This window comes from Gymnogyps californianus, chromosome 3 (assembly GCF_018139145.2).
Source record: "Gymnogyps californianus isolate 813 chromosome 3, ASM1813914v2, whole genome shotgun sequence".
Lineage (NCBI taxonomy): Eukaryota > Metazoa > Chordata > Aves > Accipitriformes > Cathartidae > Gymnogyps > Gymnogyps californianus.
Genome location: NC_059473.1, coordinates 66,748,189 through 66,767,781, shown reverse-complemented (window position 1 = coordinate 66,767,781; position 19,593 = coordinate 66,748,189). Strand labels below are relative to the sequence as shown.

The window sequence follows — 19,593 nt, the reverse complement described above, 5'->3', positions numbered from 1 at the left end:
AGTACTTTGGGGGGAAAAAAAAAAAAGGAATGTTCAAAGTTTTGCAAGTAAATTTTTTTCCTGTCGTGAAAATACTGGTGTGAATTTAGGGGCTCTTAGGTTCGGTTTTTTGTTGTTGTTCCTTTATGTTTTCCAGCAGATCTTTCCCCTTTCCAATTTTCCAAGCCATTTCATTTCCATGAAAATGTTGCAACAAAAGTGCTGACATTTCCAATTCAAAGTTTCTCCAAGTTTTTCATTACATCAAGTCCTTTACATTCTGATTTTCTGTTTTTGGTCAGAAGAAAAAGCTAATTCTGGAATGTCAAGATCTCTCACGGGATGAGCTTTCCCTTTTCTCAGCCAGAACGCCCCACGGGCTGCCCCTGCCCACCCACGCCATGCACAGGCATGCGTACTTGCCGTAGAAGAACCCAGAACAGTTTCCACTGCATCCTTCCAGCAGCCAAGACACATCCATTTCTGGTGAAGGGCTCCAAACCATAAGACTCGCGAGTTAAAAATAAAAATCACACCACTGACAGACCTTCTCAGGGTATCTCATTAAGAACTACCACAGCCTTCTGCAGACCCCAGCAGACACTGTGGCTGCTCCTCCACCCCAAAGGGTAAGCAATTGCTTTCCTTTTAAGCATTAATTTAGAGTTTAACTGAATCTAGGAACCAAGACATAGCACAGCAATAAATAAAAAGCAATAAATTAATGTCATTAACAATACAGTAGGACAGAGCATTTTGCGTGGCAGAAGGGAAAACACCCGATGGCAGAAGTGAGCTCCAGCACGCCAGAGGGAATGCAAGACTTAGTACTCCAAACTATGTTCAGCTCTTTTGTTTTTTGAAAAGCATGCAACTATTTCTTTTTCCTGTAACTTTGACAAGAAATTAAAAGTCCAAATACTTGAAAACATGTTTGTTGGTATCCCAAATAAACTCAGATAACTTCTTTAATAATCTACCAGTCCTGGAAACCATTATTCTCAGAGGCCTGCCCAGCTGAATTGCCATGTTCGGTGTGTCCCTTTCTCTAGCCTTACAACACACCGAAAGGAGGGGGTTATCTATCAGACACAGACATCTGTGCACAGCTAGTCACCCCAGGCTCCCTTTGGAGTCCACAGAAAGAAACAAGAACTTCCATAGTGCTATTCCTCCCTTCCCAATGTAGACACCAAAACCACATTATATGAACTGCATCTCCAGAACTTTATATATATGTTATTAAATAACTAATGTAACTAGCATTTTTGCTTACTACTCTCATGTTACAGTTTTTCTTTTTTACATTTAGCTATCAGTCCCCAAATAAAGAGCTTTCTGCTTTACCTCTGAATTATTTTATTGATGATAGTTTTCTTAAATACTTTCAATGTACTATTCAAAAATTGTAATAATAACTGTCTAATTATTATAGATAAATAAGTTTAAGGTATTCAAAACCTCTCAGTAAGTAATATTTTATGTCTTACAAGACCTGTGATTCAATACTGTTATCAGGAACAGCAAGCAGCAATTCTTACAGTCTCATGCTAGCCTGAGGCAATTTTAAAAGAAAAGCCTACAAAAACTTCACTTTTTTGAGCTGCTGAAGACATTTTTTCTGAGAAAAGATGAAAGAATGGTGGTTAGCCAATTTTGTTGTTGTTGTTCATTTGTTTCTTAATGGTATATGAATTCAGTTTTACTGCAAGCCTTATGCTAAGTAGCTGTGCATATGTTGTAGGGTTTGTTTCAAGCCGTTGCTGTCGTAACACGCAACTATCTCAGATCAAGAAAAAAAGAAGTATTTATAGCCTTTATGATCGTGAAGGAAGAACAGAATGTCTAACAGTAGGGCCAATAAAAATAGTAGTTCATTCTCACCCCCTCCTCCAAACTTAAGTATACAGACATGCACCTTTAGTGCATTTTTTCCTGCCTCAACCCAGGCAATAGAGAGGGGCTGGCTCAGAAGCGTTAGACTAGCAATATTGCAAACTGCTAATTCCAGCTTCCTCACTCACTTATGGTGGTTTCTTTCAGATATGCTTTATAGTAAGCATGAGAGAAATATCAAAAGACAAAGAACAACTCTGAAGTCTCTGCCCCATCACGTAACTTCTGCCAGCACCAGCTCTGGGATTGATCTGGGAAGCGATGAGCCATTTCCCAGAGAATGGAGTTATAAGTAGTTTCAGTCAGTCTATGGTCCTGCTGCAATTAAAGCCCTTTGAAAACCTAGCTTAAGAATCTCTGTTTAAAAACAGTTTTTAAAAGTTAAAGGCTGTAAAATGGCTTTGGACCCGACCTGAATGTCATTCCAGCTCCCCTTCGCAAACGGAGCCAGATGAAGCTGTAGCATTACTCAGGACCCCGGGTGGGGACCCCCACTGGGGTATTCAGAGAAGTATCCTGATTGAAAATGAGGGTGGACTGTTGCTCTCTGATTCTTCTGCTCCCTCTCTCCTCTCTGAGATGTGTTTGTTTTCTTTAGTCCCTTCCCTCCTACAATGCCTAGGCTCAGGGGAGAACTAGAATAGCCACCCCTTAATCCTCACATGTTTTTTTTTATTCTCAAAATTATTTTGCTTTCTGCAGTAACTGCACAGGAGACAGATATTTATGTATGTTTAAAGCTAACAATCCCCACTGAGTCTCACAAGCTTTTACAAGATGCTATAAAAGTATCACATGGCAAAGCAGTGATGTGAAGTCAAAAGGTGAACACTGTCCTCTGAGACCACAGATACATATTCTGGGTCACAGGAGTGAAAAAGTGTAGTTCAAATTTAAGTCACCTCCTCCCACTGCTTTCTGTTATGCCCCCACTGAGATCTCAACCAGTGTTTTTAAATAATTATTTTTTTTTAATTAGGCCTAGATTCCACATGTACTTAAACCAGCAGTATTACTGCATGCTGTAGCTAGATATCTAACACACAAGCGATCATAGTGCATTGCAAGAGCATCAGTCATATGTTAGTCCTCATATAGACAATTTTCTGCAGGCTTGGCTTTGTTTTTAAAAACAGAAATAAGTCACATTTACTTAAATTTATCCTTTGGAAGAAATCAATCCAGAAAGAAACTGTACCCAACAAGCAACGAGAGACTTCATGTACAGGTCTGCATGATCTGACAGTGGCTTTGAGGAATGGCTATAACTGGATTAATCTTTAATTAATATAATGAAACAAGAATGTGATTTGCCAAACATGTCAAAGTGAAGCTTACAGCTCTGAATAGAGCCAGTATATAAGAAATCAATACTGATTTCCTCTGAACTAGGTTATTTCCTTGTGATTGATTATGCAAAAAAAAAAATCCCAACCTGTATTTTTCAAGATGGAATATTCTTTACAATACTTACAAAGCCATTCCCATCTTCATCAAGAAATGGGTATGCCTGCAGCAGAGCATTGACAACAATGTTATATTGCTGACTGTTCGGATACCTGTGCAAACAAGGTGGAGATGTAAAAGAAATACTTGGTATTCTAGACAGTATTAGACACTGCCTGGAGTCTATACTGATATACATTAAACGGACTATTTCCAAGACTATTGATTCCCCTCCAAATAACAAAGGGAACAGCTTTAAGGTTTGCATGAAGTCTTCCTGTTGGCTTCAACAGGTTTCAGGCCCTTAGCCTCCTCTATTTAAGCAAGCATATTAAAGAGAATGGCTTTACATTCATTTGAAAATTTACTTCTGCAGCCAATTGGTAATGCCCCCAAATAAATTTCACAATGTTTACTCACAGTGATCCTTCTAGGTATTTTGTCATGTCTGCTTGTAAAAATTCAATAATCCTTATTCTCATACTGTGATCAGGGCATTTTTTTTCTGCCAATATGCACTTGACATCATAAGGGAAGTCCGGCAAAGCATAAGAACTTGTCCATTGCAACGTCTTGTATCTTGCAAAAAATGAGTTCAGATTTTTTCTGTAAAAGAAAAGATTATGTCATCATGATCACGTCCTTCTTCTATGGGAATGCAAGCAAGAAGGAAAGAAAAACACAAGCAAAAATTCAACACAAAGGCAAGTTATTGCTATAGAAATTCAAGGCTTGCTCTCGGTTTCTACATAAATAATACCCACAAAAGCTGCAATTAAAACATATGGGGTTAAAACCAGATGCCAGTTGTGAAATGTTTTAATCAGCAGATGCTAGAAGGTGGTCACTAACTGAAAGCAGAAGGTAGAGCGGAGGAAATCACTGGGGACTTGCTACTGTTGCAAAATAACTTTATCTGTCATCATTTATAATGTGTTTCCTACCAGTTCTGCTAACTTACTCGTGCAAGTAAGCTGAACAGCTTAATTGAATAAAATACTATGCATGACATTAGCTAAGACTGTCCTCCCAAAGGGGAAAGCAGTGACGGGATGAAGGAAGTTATCATCAGCACAATGACTGGAAACAAAGCAGACACAGCCCGTAAGTACCCACAGCTCCCATCCCAAGAAGACCATCAGCACTATTTCAGGTGTCACACCCCAGCTCGGGTGAGCCTGAGGCAGGATATCACCACCGGCCACGCAAGTGCTTCCAGCCTCCAGAGAGCCTGCCAAACCCTAATTCTGAAGGAACACAGGGAAAAGTAGAGATAAATTGAGCTGTAAGTCAATCAAGGGCCACCTAAAAGGTGGAGTGGTTCTGGCAGCCCTAGACAGCTTCCCAATCATAGTAGTCCAGACCCAATAAGGAAATCGCAAATGAGAGGTGCCAAAGACATCGAAAGAGTCCTGTTATATATGTGGCATCACTGCAATTTACATTTGTGTTAAATTGCTCTCTGCAATTTGGAAACAACTACCAGACTTTTAAAAGAATTTTTAAAATAAAATGCTATCATTACAGATGACAAATGTAGATGCTTACATGGTATAAATATACAGATATCTATGGTATAAATATACAGATATCTATATCTGAATTATCTGCACTCCCTTTATATTCACCGAGGAGACATAAGCACCACTGAAGGTTGACAGAACAACCAGAAGACATCTAAATCAGACCAGATGTTCTCTCACCTATTTATCTCCACAAATTATGATGGAAATTAAGATAGTTACCACAGTTGTTGAAATCTATACTGTCTATGTCTCAAGTTAGGAACCCCCCACTTGGTAGGTGAAAGCTCCCACACAGACATGTGGCTGGACTAGGCATGCTCTGGTGTCCCTTCCAAGCTGCACTAGCTTTTGAGTCTGTGAAAGTTATGGAGGGAAATACTGCTAGACTTCAGTCCAGTCAACATACACAAGTTTTCACTCCTAAAAGTCTCTACGGTAGCCTATAAACAAGAGCTAGGTATATAAATAAGAGTTGTGAAGAATTTTAGCAAGGTCTTCATTGGGAGGTTTTGCTATCCAGCCTCTTTCGCGTAAGGATGTAAAAAATCCCCATGGTAACCAGTATCTTTAGGCTGGCAAAATCAACTGCAATACCAATGGATGAGCATTTGCAGTAGCTTAGTTTATACCACTTTGAAAGATTACTGTATATCTGGGAGGCAGATTATTTTGGGCCCCTACAGCATTAGTTATAGCCTCAATACCTTCTTGAGTAGGTTAGCTCATAACTCTCATAACCTTGTTGACCTGGTTATGCTGCCACACCATCTTGGCATCTTTTAATGTAGGTTGGTAGCTTGCAGGCTAGTAAAAGCGCTACAGCCTTGATATAAATTTACCAAACGCAGCACTACTGCAAATTGTGATGCAGTGCTGAAAAAAAAAAAAAAAATTGCATACTGTCATCTGATTCTCATAGATATATTAACAGTAGTAGCAGTACTCACAGCACTACCGTTTCCCCATGCAAAATGGGTACAAAATGGCCAGGGCTGCTCTCTCTCCAAGCTCACCAGATTTTATGGGACACAAATGGTTAACAGTAGACGCAAACTGTAGTGAACTTCTATTAGTACTTTACAGTCTCAAAAGAAGGAGAAGCTGTGTGAAAAGTGACAAACATATCCACACAGACACATTCATATCCTTTTTTGGTGATAAATTAATACACAAATGTGAAAATAAAACCCAACCCAGATTCTGAAATCACTTGGAAATCCCTGCTATGCAAATAAAGTGCAGATGTTCAATGTAGCATCAGTAAGGAGCCTGTAAGTTTGAATCCTGTACTTCCACCAACTTTACTGATGAATGTGATGTGGCAGACAGGCTGCAAGTTACTACATACTATTTTCAACATGCTATCATTTAAACTAGCTCAAAAATGTACAGAAGTTTAAAACATGCAGTAATTTGTAGCTGAGCAGCACTGATACTCCTGTTGTTGCTAACACCAGTGACGCTGAATTGCCATTTCAAAAAGTGGAATGGTTTAGCAGGTTCAGTTCAGGCAAACTGAACTGTACTCATTTCCTTGAAGAAAATAAAATTTTCTTGGAGTTGGGATGGCTAATAGCCGTGGAGGCATGGTAACTCTCCCCTCCACCAGTCCCTCCACATTTGCAGTACAACAAAAATACTCCAAATTCCATTTCTCTTCAGCCTTACCCAACACAGAAAATACTTCCTTGCTGTCCAAACAAGATCCAAAAATTCTTTTATTCTCCACAGTGCAATAGATTGAATATTTTACTAGCTTTTGCTGAAATCATCGCTGTTAGGTGGTCATATGAAATATGTGCAGTAATATTTTACAATGAAATACAGGTTTGTTTGAAGAGAGACACAACTCCACACTAAACTTTATCCCCAGAAAGGCTCACATGCAAGCTTGTTTAACTAAAAGAACAGTTCAGTTAAACTGTACATGCACTGGGATTTATGCATATAGCCAAGACCTTCCTTGATTGTGGAGAACAGCATTACAGTTAGATATTTAGGTACAAACAAATATAGCATGTTTCTAACCATCGCTCTCTGGTCTTCTAGATAACCTGAGACACAAAGATAAGATCAAGATCCCAAAGTACAAATTCCTACATCTTTTCTTTTCTCTCAGTTCTTAAGACATCTGATGCTGCAGCTAAATCAGTCCTATGGCTAGCTGCTGCCAAATGTCAGTTCCCCTCTGCCCCCGCTGTCACACGTCCCTACCACTTTCTTACTGGTACTGGGAAGCCTCTAACCCTGCAGCAAGTTATTTCAAAGAGCTACAGTGATTAAATTCTTCATCTTTCTTCTTGGTTTAGTTTTCTCACTGTTCAGGTCCCCAAAATGGCTCCCCATGAGGTGAAACAAATACCAGTGCAGATGCAGCTAAACATAAAGAGAGAGACCAGCTTGCTTCAACATGGAACTGCATCCTAAGAAGCATATCCTCAGCAAGGACACAACTAATCACAGAGCTTTTGACCCCTCAGCTTTTGTCGATGACCGCTTTACTTACTGTACTAAGCCATAGCACTGTTTCACACAGCTGTTTCTTTCTTTGGCTCCATTACAGCCTTACACTGCTCACGCACAGCATGTTTACTGAGACACGAAACTATAAAATAAAATCATTTTGGGAGGAGCTGTTTGTCTCCTTCAGCTGGCAAAAAACCCCCAAAAACCCAAAATAAAATGAAAAAGACAACCCCCAAAACCTCCACCTATTCGAATTATATAAGCCCTGGGGTCCCTAATCCCAGGGAACATCTTGGTTTACTGCCAAAAAGGCAAAGATTTTACACACTTGCAGCACAACCCAGATCATTCGATGAAGGTTTTAGACTGCACCGGAGTGAAGAGTGGTGAGTGAACACAGCATCACAGTCTCCAAGCTCAGTGTCCTGTGCAACCTCATGCAGAGAGACATAGCTTACTGAATTAGCTGTAACAAGTCAGTAAAAATAATCTTGTCATCAACATAAACAGCTCAATAAAGATAGCTGTGCAAAGTGCAGTAGATACCTAGAAACAGGTTCAAATACAAGATCATATGATTTTGTCATTTTTAAGCTTCTGAGCATACTGGTAAGAAGGATCAGTTTCCTGCATCTATTTAGATTATTTAGGAAAAAAAGTGACTTAAAGGCCAACTGAGCACACGCATAAACAGGCTGTGTGCCACATGCTTTTCTTATTGTCTACTTTAGTAAAGTCCATGAGTCTATGGTACCCATTGCTACATCTTGTATCAGCTCAGGTCCCAGCAACTCAGAGGACATCCCAGTTGCTGACATCAGTGGGCTTCCACGTTCAGCACGTCCAGACAGAACTCAGCACACGGGTGGAGCCTCAACAGATGCCCATTTTTCACAGGTGAAGGTCTAGCCTTTCATGTGTCTACACCAAACGTCAGCAAGAGACTCCTGTCTGAAGATTTGTAGGCTGGAAAAAAGTCCACATCTACAAAGCCAAGGAAGAAGCAGAAGAGAAAAGAAAACCTGGTACTTGCAGATGTGAAGAAAGGAAAAGTCTGCTGCTGTAAAAAATGTTCCTTTTCCCTAACACACGTATAATATGCTTTCAACTGTATGACAGTATTTAAGGTTGCAAAGGTTGTTTCCATCGAAAGGAAGAAATGGTGACAGATGATTAAATATGAAAAGAAACTGTTTTTCCCCTGTCAATAGTAGGATAAAATAGGGCACTCTTCTGTTCACAGTTCCGAGATCTGTGCCTGAAAGATTCTCATGCCTTTCTCTTCATGTGCTTCACTGCCATTTCCTACTTTCCAGCACAAAGGCACAGTTTCCCAGTTATTCCCTAGAGCCTGGGATTTGCAGTCGACCTAGCACTTGATGATGTCTTTTACTTTTTCAGTTCCCACTAAACGTAGGGGCAGGTATCCTTTAGACTGAACAAGAAGTTACCCGCAGTAGTGTTAGCTTCAGCAAGGCTAGGATGCGGGAGCTGACAGACACACCACAGCTGCCCATTTCCCAGAGCAGCTCCTGTTTCAGCTTTTCCTGCAGTACCCTTGCTATAGAAATCATCACATTCAGTAGGAGCACAAAGTTACAGACAAAATTAATCAGCTTTAAAAAAAGTTTGTGAGATGCAGACACAACCTTCTCCTACAGGGAGTCAAGATTTTTTGACAGTTTCCATTCTGAGGAGCTGCATCACGTAAGTGAAGGCTCTGCACTTCCATCTCATGTGAGGGCAGCAGCTGTAGGTTACAGATGGGGGGAGAGAAAATGCTCCTTGGGGAATCTGACTGACAGAACTGCCAGCTATATCAGGCCATTTTAAAGAAACAGGGTTTATCTGCATTCACCCATGTAAGATGTGTTATACTGTATCCAAAGAATTTTATGTATTTGGGGTTTTGTTGTTGTTTTTATGACTTTCCTAGACCTTAACAAGGCAATGCAGTTAGTATCTCCTGCAAGTCATTTGTAAGACTTGGCTTATGTCTGGTGTGGAATAAAGGAGATTTAACAATTTTTTTTTCCTGCAGACTTTCGTGGAAGACTCACAGCACCATATCAGTAAATTCAGCTCTGCTGACCTCAAGTGCTCCAAAACCGTGAGTCCAGTTGCCTTGACTTCCAAAACATTGAGGCAACAAGCACAGAGAAAATATTATTGTGAGTCTTCTAGGGTTTTTTTAATTTAAGTTAGTATTCTTAAGTTTCCTGCTGCAATGACAGAGACATGAAATGCTGACTTAAAAAAAAAGTGGCAGAGATTGTCGCAACCACATAAATTGAAAACCTAAATTTAAAGAATCTGCCCCAAACCCTACACAAACCAAAGCCCACAGATATAACAGTTTTTATGAAGATGGAATAACGATTGAAGTGAAATTATCAGGAATCATCAAAATAAAAAAGAAATTATTTTTCTGTTATGATACATCATTCAACATGCGAATCTACTATTGAAACAATAAATAACTTCAGAAGTATTGAGACAAATTCATAGAAGAAAGATTCGCTCAATCATTGTTAAAATTAATGGGCTAGAGGCAATTTATGGTTTTGGAATCCCTAAACATTAGTTCTTGAAAAGGTATAATCAGAGGACGCATCTGATGTCTGTAGTTCTGAACAAAACAGACAGACAGTACTTCTTTTCATCTACTATTGACCATTATCAAAGACTTCACATATAGTTTTTTTATGGTTGCTTTTCATGTCCATATGAACTAATTGAAAAAAGGTCATCACATGTACTAGAAATAATTCTGATGTTCTGATGATATCAACAATAAGGTTTCTGCATAGAAACTAAGAAACTCTTAAGTTTATATATAAAAACGCACAGTCCAGCTGAGATTTTCTTTGTAAGGCTATAGTTGCATATGTGTATATATGTATACATATAAAAGTAATATTTGCTCTCTTGTGTAAAGGGAGTGAAATAATCTGAAATAATTGACTAAGAGACAATTTTTCAGGCTAGCTACTCTCTCTCTTTTTCTTTCTTTTTTTTTTCTTTTCTTCTTTTTAAAAGCACAAGCATAAGTGTGTTTCTGATAAAACACATTAAACACAGCCCAACAATACTGATGTATGGGTAATGGGGAAGCACAGGAAGGAGCTCTATAAAGATCATTAGCAGAACGACGTGTCAAAACTAAAACACACTTCAGATGCAGCTACCTGGTAGTCAGTGAAGTTGCCTGCAGTCCGACTGAACTAGATGCGAGACTGCCCTAGCTAAGGAGATGTACAGCATCATTAACGCAGCTCCGTGTTCTGCTCACCTCCAGTCCCTATCAGTGGGGTGTTACTAGTTCAAACGTTGCACTAGTGCACGCTGGCGAGTGCCCAACCTCAAGAGGGCTTGCGGCAGGCAAGGTTTAGTTAAGCAGTGACCACATCTTCCAAATTCATAGCAAATAGAGAAGTTCAAGGCTGGCCAGGAGATCTGTTATGCTGCTTGTGCACATAAGCCTGCCCTGAGCAAATTCAGGCATTCAGACAGTAAATCTGTTACACAACACTCAAGAGCTACAGAACACGTTTTTAGAGAAAGAATGTACAAGTAAACCTGTATCAGGACATCACTCAAAGGAAAACAGCTGGACCATCATATTGGGAACACTGGAAAAGGGATACATTAGGGACATCATTTGATAAACACCTTGAGGAAAGGCAGACAGAACATATAAACCAACCAATAAAAGGTTGGTTTTTCACAGCAGCATCAGGTATTTACAAGTAATGACAGCCTCTGTCCTAGCAACAAGATAAACACCAGGCTGCCAGGAGCCATCAGACTGCTGGTACTCCGATACAGAAAAGCAGGTATAGGGGAAATGTATTTACTGAATCGTCCTCTGTAGCTATCTTATTGTCTTCACAGAAAAGCACTGCTTCAAGATTAATCTTCTTGGGAGATTAACAAAAAGACTGGCTGTTTTTACTTCTGCAGTTGCCAGCAAAAAGTTACTCTACTGAGGTAACCTGCAAACCTCATCCGGTTATACATATGCACAATTTCAATACAAGAAAAATAAAATTATACAACTGCTGCATGCACTTACTCTTTATTTTTGTGTTTAAACAATATTCTTTGACATTTTTGTAATATTTAGTAATACAGAAGACTGTATTTAACACAGTTGTTAGGACTATCTACACAGGAAACATACAAAAGAAACTTTGAGCCAATTCACCAGTGCTAATAATCCATAAAAGCGCCCACAAATTCATTTCAAGCAAAACCATGCCAGTTATTGAAGCTGTGGTTGCATGGGTCTTTTGGGGAAAAAACAAACAAACAAAAAACCACCACAAACCCAATCCACAAAATTTTAAGTTCTTTTTCAGACTGGATGAAATGAATGAGGAGACAAGAGGCTACAAGTGTAACCCTGGCCAAATATCAATCATGTGAACGGCACATTTAAACCAACCCCACTGAATTAAACTAACCCCTGGCAGAACTGACTCTAGAAGGGCTTATATGAGCCGCTTTGCTGCCAAATAAGCGAGTAAGGTGGGAACACCCACTAAGGAGGAGTGGAAGTTGTCATTGTTCTTAGTTGAACTTCCAAATCTGGCCTGGCTGATGAGAAATGGGTACCTACCCTCCTTCTTACTCAGAATAAGACAGTCCAGAGTGTTTTATTTGCAGAACCACCTCCCTATATTACTACAGCTCCCCTTTCCCCATTAGTTAAGATGAGAGACTAGGGGAGAGAAACAAATGCACAGACTTCAAACATTCCAAATTTAAAACAATGGAAAAAATCCACTAGTTGATCTAACAGAAATATCAATTAACATGCCAAAACACAAAAAATAGCCACCATTAATCTGATGTGAAAAACCACTTTTCACCATGGCACATAAATCCATAGACTGTAACCTGAGTGAAAAACAAACCAACCAACCAATCCAGCTTTCAAAGTAAGTATATTAGCAGAATAGACAGGGGGGTTACTTTTATACTCTCAGCTAAGAGTCTATGATTATATTATAGTCAAAGCAACTTTTCCTATTCCCATAATCAAATTTCTTGTTCAACCCTTCACAACCTGCTTATAGCTGGCATAATCCCCTCAAGCATATAAAACATAAAAATTTTCTGTTGTTGAAAATGCAATAAGTGAGTACTGTAGGGAGAGGAAGGCAGGAAGAAGAAGAAAAAAATTAATTCAAACCTAACCTCTATAATACTGCATTTATTGCTGTGGGTCATGCCATAGACATATCTAAACAAGAGCATTCACCTCCAAAAATAGTATTTAGCTTGGGATGAACCCAGTGCAGCAGCTAATGGATGCAAGGGCTGCTCAGTTCCATCCTAAGTCAGTTAAAACGGCTGTTTCTGAGAAAGACATTTGCCAGCTTCTCATCTGACCTTTAAAGAGAAACCCTCATAAAATTTACTCAGGCCTTCAAGACTACAAATTATCACAGCTCCACTGACTTTTAGGGCATCTACTACTTCACCGAGAAGGGGCACTTCCATTTACAGAAGCAGACTTCCCTCCCCTTCTGCTTCTCTGCCCCAAGGTGAATTGGCACTGCTCTTTTGCAGTCCCTTTCCCTTAACAGGCCATTATGGGCCTTTGAAAGCTACTGCTGACAACATTTGCTGAGAACATTTCCTAAAGCCAGCCTATTCTGGGTTATGCTGATTCACACAACCCATTTAAAACTCTTTATACAGCACAAGGCAAATTACTCATCATTAATTAAAAATAAGCATCCTTTAGAAGTACAGGCTAAAAACTATTATTGCAAGACCATTTTAATTGTTTATTCTGAGGGTTTAAGTGATTTGGGTTTGTTTCATTGGTAACAATGCTGACAGGATCTTTGGGTTTGGGTTTTTTATTTCGTTCTTTTGAAGCTCGTAGCAGGACTTTATTTTAAAAGCATTAACTATGTGATTCACTCAGCCCTCTCCTCTGTTCCTAGATAGCCTTATCCCTAACTCCTTGTTACTTTTTTCAAGTGATAAAATAGACATTTTTGCAGGAAGATCACCCCTTATCTCAGAATGGTGAAGCCATCAGTCACGTCTATGGGTGAGAATGGTAACGGGGGGGGGGGGGGGGGGGGGGGGGGGGAGGCGAGGCGGAATTATAGCAGGCGGGAATTAAGGGGGATAATGAGCAGACAAAGCTTCGCAAACAAGAAAAACAATTGCCTTGAAAGAGGAACAGGACTCTCGCCCAACACTAACTGCTCATCTCAAAGTAGAAAAGCACGTGTAGGAAAAAAAGGAAAAAAAAACCCCAAACACCACCATCCGTCTTGCCTCCAGCTTTTAGGGAGACTCATTTTGATACCCAAGGAAAATGAGCGTGCAAATGGAATCAGCATGCCTACCTTCCCAAGTGCTATATTTAAGGTGCCTCAAGCACACGATTTTTTTTTATAGCCATATTCCACCCTGTAATGATTAATTTATCAGATTACTATTGAAAACACATCTGTAAAAAAGGATTTTAAAAAACTAGACAAATAAAGACAAACCTGTATCTTGCTTTCTGCATGAGGTAACAAATGAGATGATAGTAAGCAAGGACTGAAGATGGAGGGCAGAAAAAACACCATTAGACTATTTCACTCAGTTAAATCCTAATAAATTTCTGCTCCTGCTGTTTTCTAAATATAGCTGGATATATCTGAACCTGAGCTCCAATAATTAGGATCACTTTTTATAAAGTATCTGTTTAGTCTTAACAGAGCAAAAAGAAGTATTTATGTCATTTTCAAAAGGTAAGGAATATTTAGTAAATGCATTATAAACTCACTTTTGCTTTAGCACTCTGTGATCAATTAGTCCTTCTTCATTTTCAGTTGAGCACAGATATTTTTTCTGCTCCACAGGACCAGAAGAATTTAACATTTGTCTGTGAGTAGCCCTGAAAGAAAAAAAAAAAAGGGGGAAAGAAAAAAAAAAAAAGATTTTCACTGTCAGGTTTTGTGCAGCTTATAGAAAACCCTTATTTTAGGGTTCTAAAATACCAGTGGCAGAAATAGAAAAGGAGAAAAATTAGCATATCGAATAGTCATGACTTTATGGGATGCTGATGTCTCTTAATCAATCTCTCAGTTCAATTATCAAACTCTGCCGAGTCAAAAAGAAAACTGTAAATAATACTGCCTAATGATATTCTAATTACTACACAGTTACAAAACCCAAGAAAATAAACCTTCTCAGGGTTGCAGGATAACTGCCATCTCCCATAGCCTGGCATCTCCTAATCTCTGGGAATAACTAACCGTTACAATATGCAAGGGGTGGGGTGAAAGAGCGATTTACACAGTATTGTAAGGCAGTTTCTATTCAACTAGAACCTTGAACGCTTGTTTTTTCTAGAGGTTAAGTCCATCTTGAACCTTCAGGTTAGCTTTGCATTACTCCAACCACTCGAGAAGATCCTCAAATGCCACCTGGTCTCACATCCCGCTGTTCCTGGTTATTTGCTCCAACTCTAGCCTGTCACTAGCACCAAAAACTCCAGATACCCGCTTTGCTATCTATCTGCTAGTCCAAACCACTGCTTTCCATTTAACCTTTGCGTCCACCTCTCTCCCTCCTCATTTTCCTGTTATTTCTTCTTCTCCTTTTGTTGGTAGAAGCCAACATCAACAGTTTTACCCTGCACTGGGGGAAAGGCAGAGCTAAGATAGGGGCTACTGTTATGCTGCCAAGAATTCATGGCAGTCATCAACCATTTTTTGGGGACGGGAGGCGGGGGGGTGGGGCAGGGCTAACTTCCTTTCTGTACCTCATCTTTTCAGAACCTCTGAACTCCAAAGATGCTTAATAAACTGTTCCAGCCTCAGCTGCACTCATACATGAACGGCTATTATTGGAAGTGACATTAACATTTGCAAAGTTTATAAGGGGAGTTTCCCCTTTTCATGAATCAATACATATTTTTCAGCTATCCAGTTAAAACCAGAAAAATCCAGTATGTTCTCTATGTGGCTCCTAGAAACAATCGATCTTGGAATTGAAAAGCATCTTGACATTTACCTTGTAACATCTGTGTGAGCTCCTCATATGCATATAAACACAGTTTCTACCTCATGACCCAGAGCGCTTCCACATTATCAGCAACAGACACAAGATGCTATTTCCGCGTCCTATTCCAAACCACTGGAGATGTAAGTCACATTCGGTGTCCTTTCACAAGTCCATTACTTCCACACAGAAAGTGTTCACCTACCATACTCAAAACTCCATGTCCAACCAACGACTTTATTTCTGTTCCTAGCACAGAGGTGAGCAGAACACAATTCACACGCAGTTAGAAGACATGCTAAGGACACCAGGATAAAGAGGTGGCCAGCCAGGAGTGCACCAACAAGCACTGGGGATAGCATTCATGTGAGAAATACGAGGGAAATACTGCTGACAGCTCTTGGAAGCTCCACAGCTGTTTCAGCTGACCCAGAAGGAGATGGCTATGGTGCTGCTTTCTCCCCTGCCCTGGGGCTGAGCAATGCCTTCTCTGCCCTGGCCCTGGTACTCGCAGGGTGAGATAGTTCTGGGAACCAGCCTGACTGAGAAATAATTCTGCAAAACAGAAAAGGTGGTTGGTTTTCACCTGGGCTCAAGCACCGCAGGAGAAGGCTAGGAACATGCAGACTCAGTTTTCACAGTTGTCTCCTGCTGCTGCAGGACCACGCACCTAGCTACAGTTGCTACTAACGGTGAACCTTAGTGCGGTGACTTTGCTCACACGAACAAGACTGCAATTCAGCCTAACATCGCTGAGCAACAGAGAAAACGTAAGTTCACTTCACGTATATTGTGGATCTATGAATTTTTGGTTTTGTCACATTCTGTTCCTCTGTGTCAAAGTAGCTTACAAAGAAAATAATTTTATTACATTACTTGAAAAAGAGTGTCTCATATACTTTATTCTAGTCATGAGTACCTGAATTAGGTCAAAAGAAATTATTGTTAGAGGACTTTGTTTAAGATGTACCGAACAGACAAAATAATTTCAAACTACATGACTAAGACAAGCACTCCAGAGCTAAGAAGTAACAGTTACAGCTACCTGCATATAAGTATACAGCTTTTAGTTTTATAATAAAATACTGTTTTTACTGCAGGAACTTTTCATCATTCTATACCCCAAACTGCATAGAATATCTTGATTTTTCACTCATCCTAAAATACATGACTGAATGTATTTCTTAAACGTGCTTGAGTTTTACTTTGTGGTCCTTGACTCTGACAGACAAAATGTTTCAGAAACAGCAGCTTATTTACCTAACTTCCCTGTATATAGAGGAATACCAGCATCTTATTTCCAGGCAAGAAGACTAGGTAGGGAAAGATTTTAAGGTAAATTATATTCACTAATATTTGAGATTTTCAGCATTTGATTTTTTTGGAGTCTGCAGAACTTCACAGAAAAGCTGCGCTCCCACACTACTGCAACTGCATGCTCTTTGTGAGACAGTAAGGCCTGACTTGCAGGACTTGAAGTTCACAGGGAACAGTCACATCTGAGACACAGTCTAGCCAAACATCCCTGACAAAGTCAAGGATGAAATCTAAATATCCAAAGCAGCATTCAAACTGCCCTAAACGTAAGAACAGGTTTTCTTCTTCTGAAATCCCCTGCTGAAATCATAACGTATCTATCACACTTCGGATGAAGTACAGGGCCCACATACAGTACTCTTCTTCACAGCAGACACCTGCTCTATCTCCAAAGAGGGAGCTTCCTATAAATCAAGTGAGGCAGGACCCTGGTGCGAGAACCGAGACTGGCTGTGATTGCATACTTCAGGTCTATGATAAATCATACATGCGGTGACATTTTCTTCTTCCTGCACCCCCCCTTCCCTCCAATGATGCAAGACCATTTACCCAAGGGGTTTCATAAATACTTCCACAAGAACAAGAGGATGTATCTACATGAGCAGTTTAATTCTGCTCATGAGTGCAATTTGGTTGGAAGTAATCCAATCATCACCATTTACCATGCTTTGGTTGGCACTGTGGAGTCATCTCAGAGTGCACAACCTGGACTCCTTTTAGATGAAGGCAAATGCTACAGACAATGCTCTACAGATCTACTCCTACTGGGCTACTCCTGTGTACCAACGCAGGCTTAGTGCTAGAGTCCTTTCCTTCAAAAAAAGAGCGTTTTGCATCCATGGCAAGCCATTCTCTACTGTCAGGATTCTTGGGCTTAGAAGAGACTACTCCGAGAGCTCAGGATGTCTCTCCTCAGCCAAGACATCCACAAAAAATAACCCTGCAAGACTTAGAATAGATCAGAATGGAGGGGAGGGATGGGGGGGACCAAACTAAACCAACCAACCCAAAAACCCCAACCAAAAAACCCCACAACCAACCAACTTCTGTGCCCACCCCCCAAAGAAACCCCAAACAAACAAAAAAGAAACCCCGCTCCACCAAGAGCCAGAACATGCTCATTGAAGACAATCTCTGTGGAATTCGTTTTCTAAAAGTCTATCTAGTTCCACACAGTGGGATTATTAAATGCTTACACCTAGATCAAATTCAGAGCTTCCTTTGAGAGACTGAATTTAAATACACCTGTGACACAAACACTATCTCTGGCTAAATCATGATTTTACTCCAAGGCTTGCAAACATTTAAAAGTGCTTCAAAAGCTTAATATTGCAAATACAGAAAATTTTAGCTATAGTGAAATTTTGACGATGCTTCATCCAAATGAAAACTAGGTCCTACAACCGGAAATGAAGCGAAGTTTAAATTAGTTACTGGTGTTGTTCAGGAATTGATGCCCTGTTTAAAACCACAAGGTAATAACCTTATTTTGCATTGGACATGTTATTAGAGATATTCAAAGTACAAAGAACAGTTACAACTTACAGCTGTAGAGCTAGTAAATGCCAGTTTTACAATGCTATGAAAAGAATACAACTATACCCAGACTGATATTTTCTGTGCCATGTACAAACTCACCCACTGATGACTTGTGGGAATTTTGGAGAAGCTGTTTCACAACAGTGTGTAAGGGATTCTAGCCCACGTTTTTGTTGCTGGTATTTATTAATCAGGTCCATCAGCACTGCCTGGTGCCCAATCTTCTTCACCAGCTGCTGCACCATACGATCATTAAGAGCCAGAAGAGCTGCTCCACTCACTTCTTCTTCTGCAGATTGAAGGGGATTAAAGAATTACTGTAAAATAACTTTATAGTTACAGTAACATTCTCTATGCCTAAAAACATGGGGATGGAGGACAGGGCAAAGGCAAGGATGCTTTCTACTGCTGATGGTCATCTTCATCTGCTAAAAAGATGATGTTTTAGCTACTGTCCTTTCCCAAGCAGTGCCGGGAGTTCTAGTCACTGGCCAGATACCTTCCCCTGACAAAAAGCCAAGTCTGAAATATACAGAAGCAGTGAGCTGACTATTTTAATGCTTTAAATCAGGCCTTGCTTAGACCACAGCAGACTGTTACTTTGTTAAAGAAAGCTTTTTAAGAGAGCACACAACAAATAGCCTGTTCACATAACAGTTTCTCATGCACTCTTTTGCAGAGTGTTTATATATTCAGACATAAAACATTTACACACTACAGCTGCATTATTTCAAAAGATTTATACAATATAAAATAGGCCCTGTCAAGCCTGTTAAACTGCCAGCTCTGATGCGAGAAGGTGTATCTATTTATATGCAGGCTTAATCTCACCCCCTAGCATTTCTCAGAGACTTCATAATAAATCTGCACACGTATTTTGATTTATCAGATCTATGTCAGTTCTCACCCTAATACATTTCTATAAAAGTCTGAAGTTAGCATATATATACACGTCCCCAAAACAAGGTAGGCAGTGCCAATGAAATGTACAGAAAGAAATACTAAACAAACCCCACGCAAACAACAAAAATGCTTACCACGAAACTTAGGAACTAGTTCTCCTAAATTTCTCTGTCTCAACCAGTTGCAGACTTGATCAACGGACCAACTTTCCATCTTCAGGTGTTGCAATGCTAAATTTTGCTGTGAAATGAAGAGAGAGGATTATTTTCATACTGAACTCCAACATTTCATAGGAAAAAAAATGCACTTAGCAAATAATGTTACATTTACATGCTCCGAATAAAAATAGTGCAAAATAATTCAACTAATGCCTGTTGCAAGTAGCAGCTTCCTTGGATCCCTTTCTTCACCTCCTCTCCCTTTCCTGCTTTCCCTCTGCTCTAAGAGACAGCCTCATTCCTTATAAAACACGACCTGCTCCAGTACCATTAACACCCAG

The 19,593-nt window shown here is 39.8% G+C and overlaps 1 protein-coding gene across 1 annotated transcript in view; it reads right to left on the bottom strand.

The window, feature by feature from the left end:
- The window catches only part of SAMD3 (sterile alpha motif domain containing 3), a 41,074-nt gene extending 21,767 nt beyond the window's left edge, over positions 1-19,307 (bottom strand). The window contains exons 1-5 of the mRNA XM_050894699.1: positions 19,229-19,307; positions 18,291-18,480; positions 14,116-14,226; positions 3,742-3,927; positions 3,350-3,434 (exon numbers count right to left, since the gene is read on the bottom strand). Coding sequence (XP_050750656.1) covers positions 3,350-3,434; positions 3,742-3,927; positions 14,116-14,226; positions 18,291-18,480; positions 19,229-19,307 — 651 coding nt within the window. The remainder of the gene's footprint in view (positions 1-3,349; positions 3,435-3,741; positions 3,928-14,115; positions 14,227-18,290; positions 18,481-19,228) is intronic.
- Between the last annotated feature and the right edge of the window lie 286 nt (positions 19,308-19,593).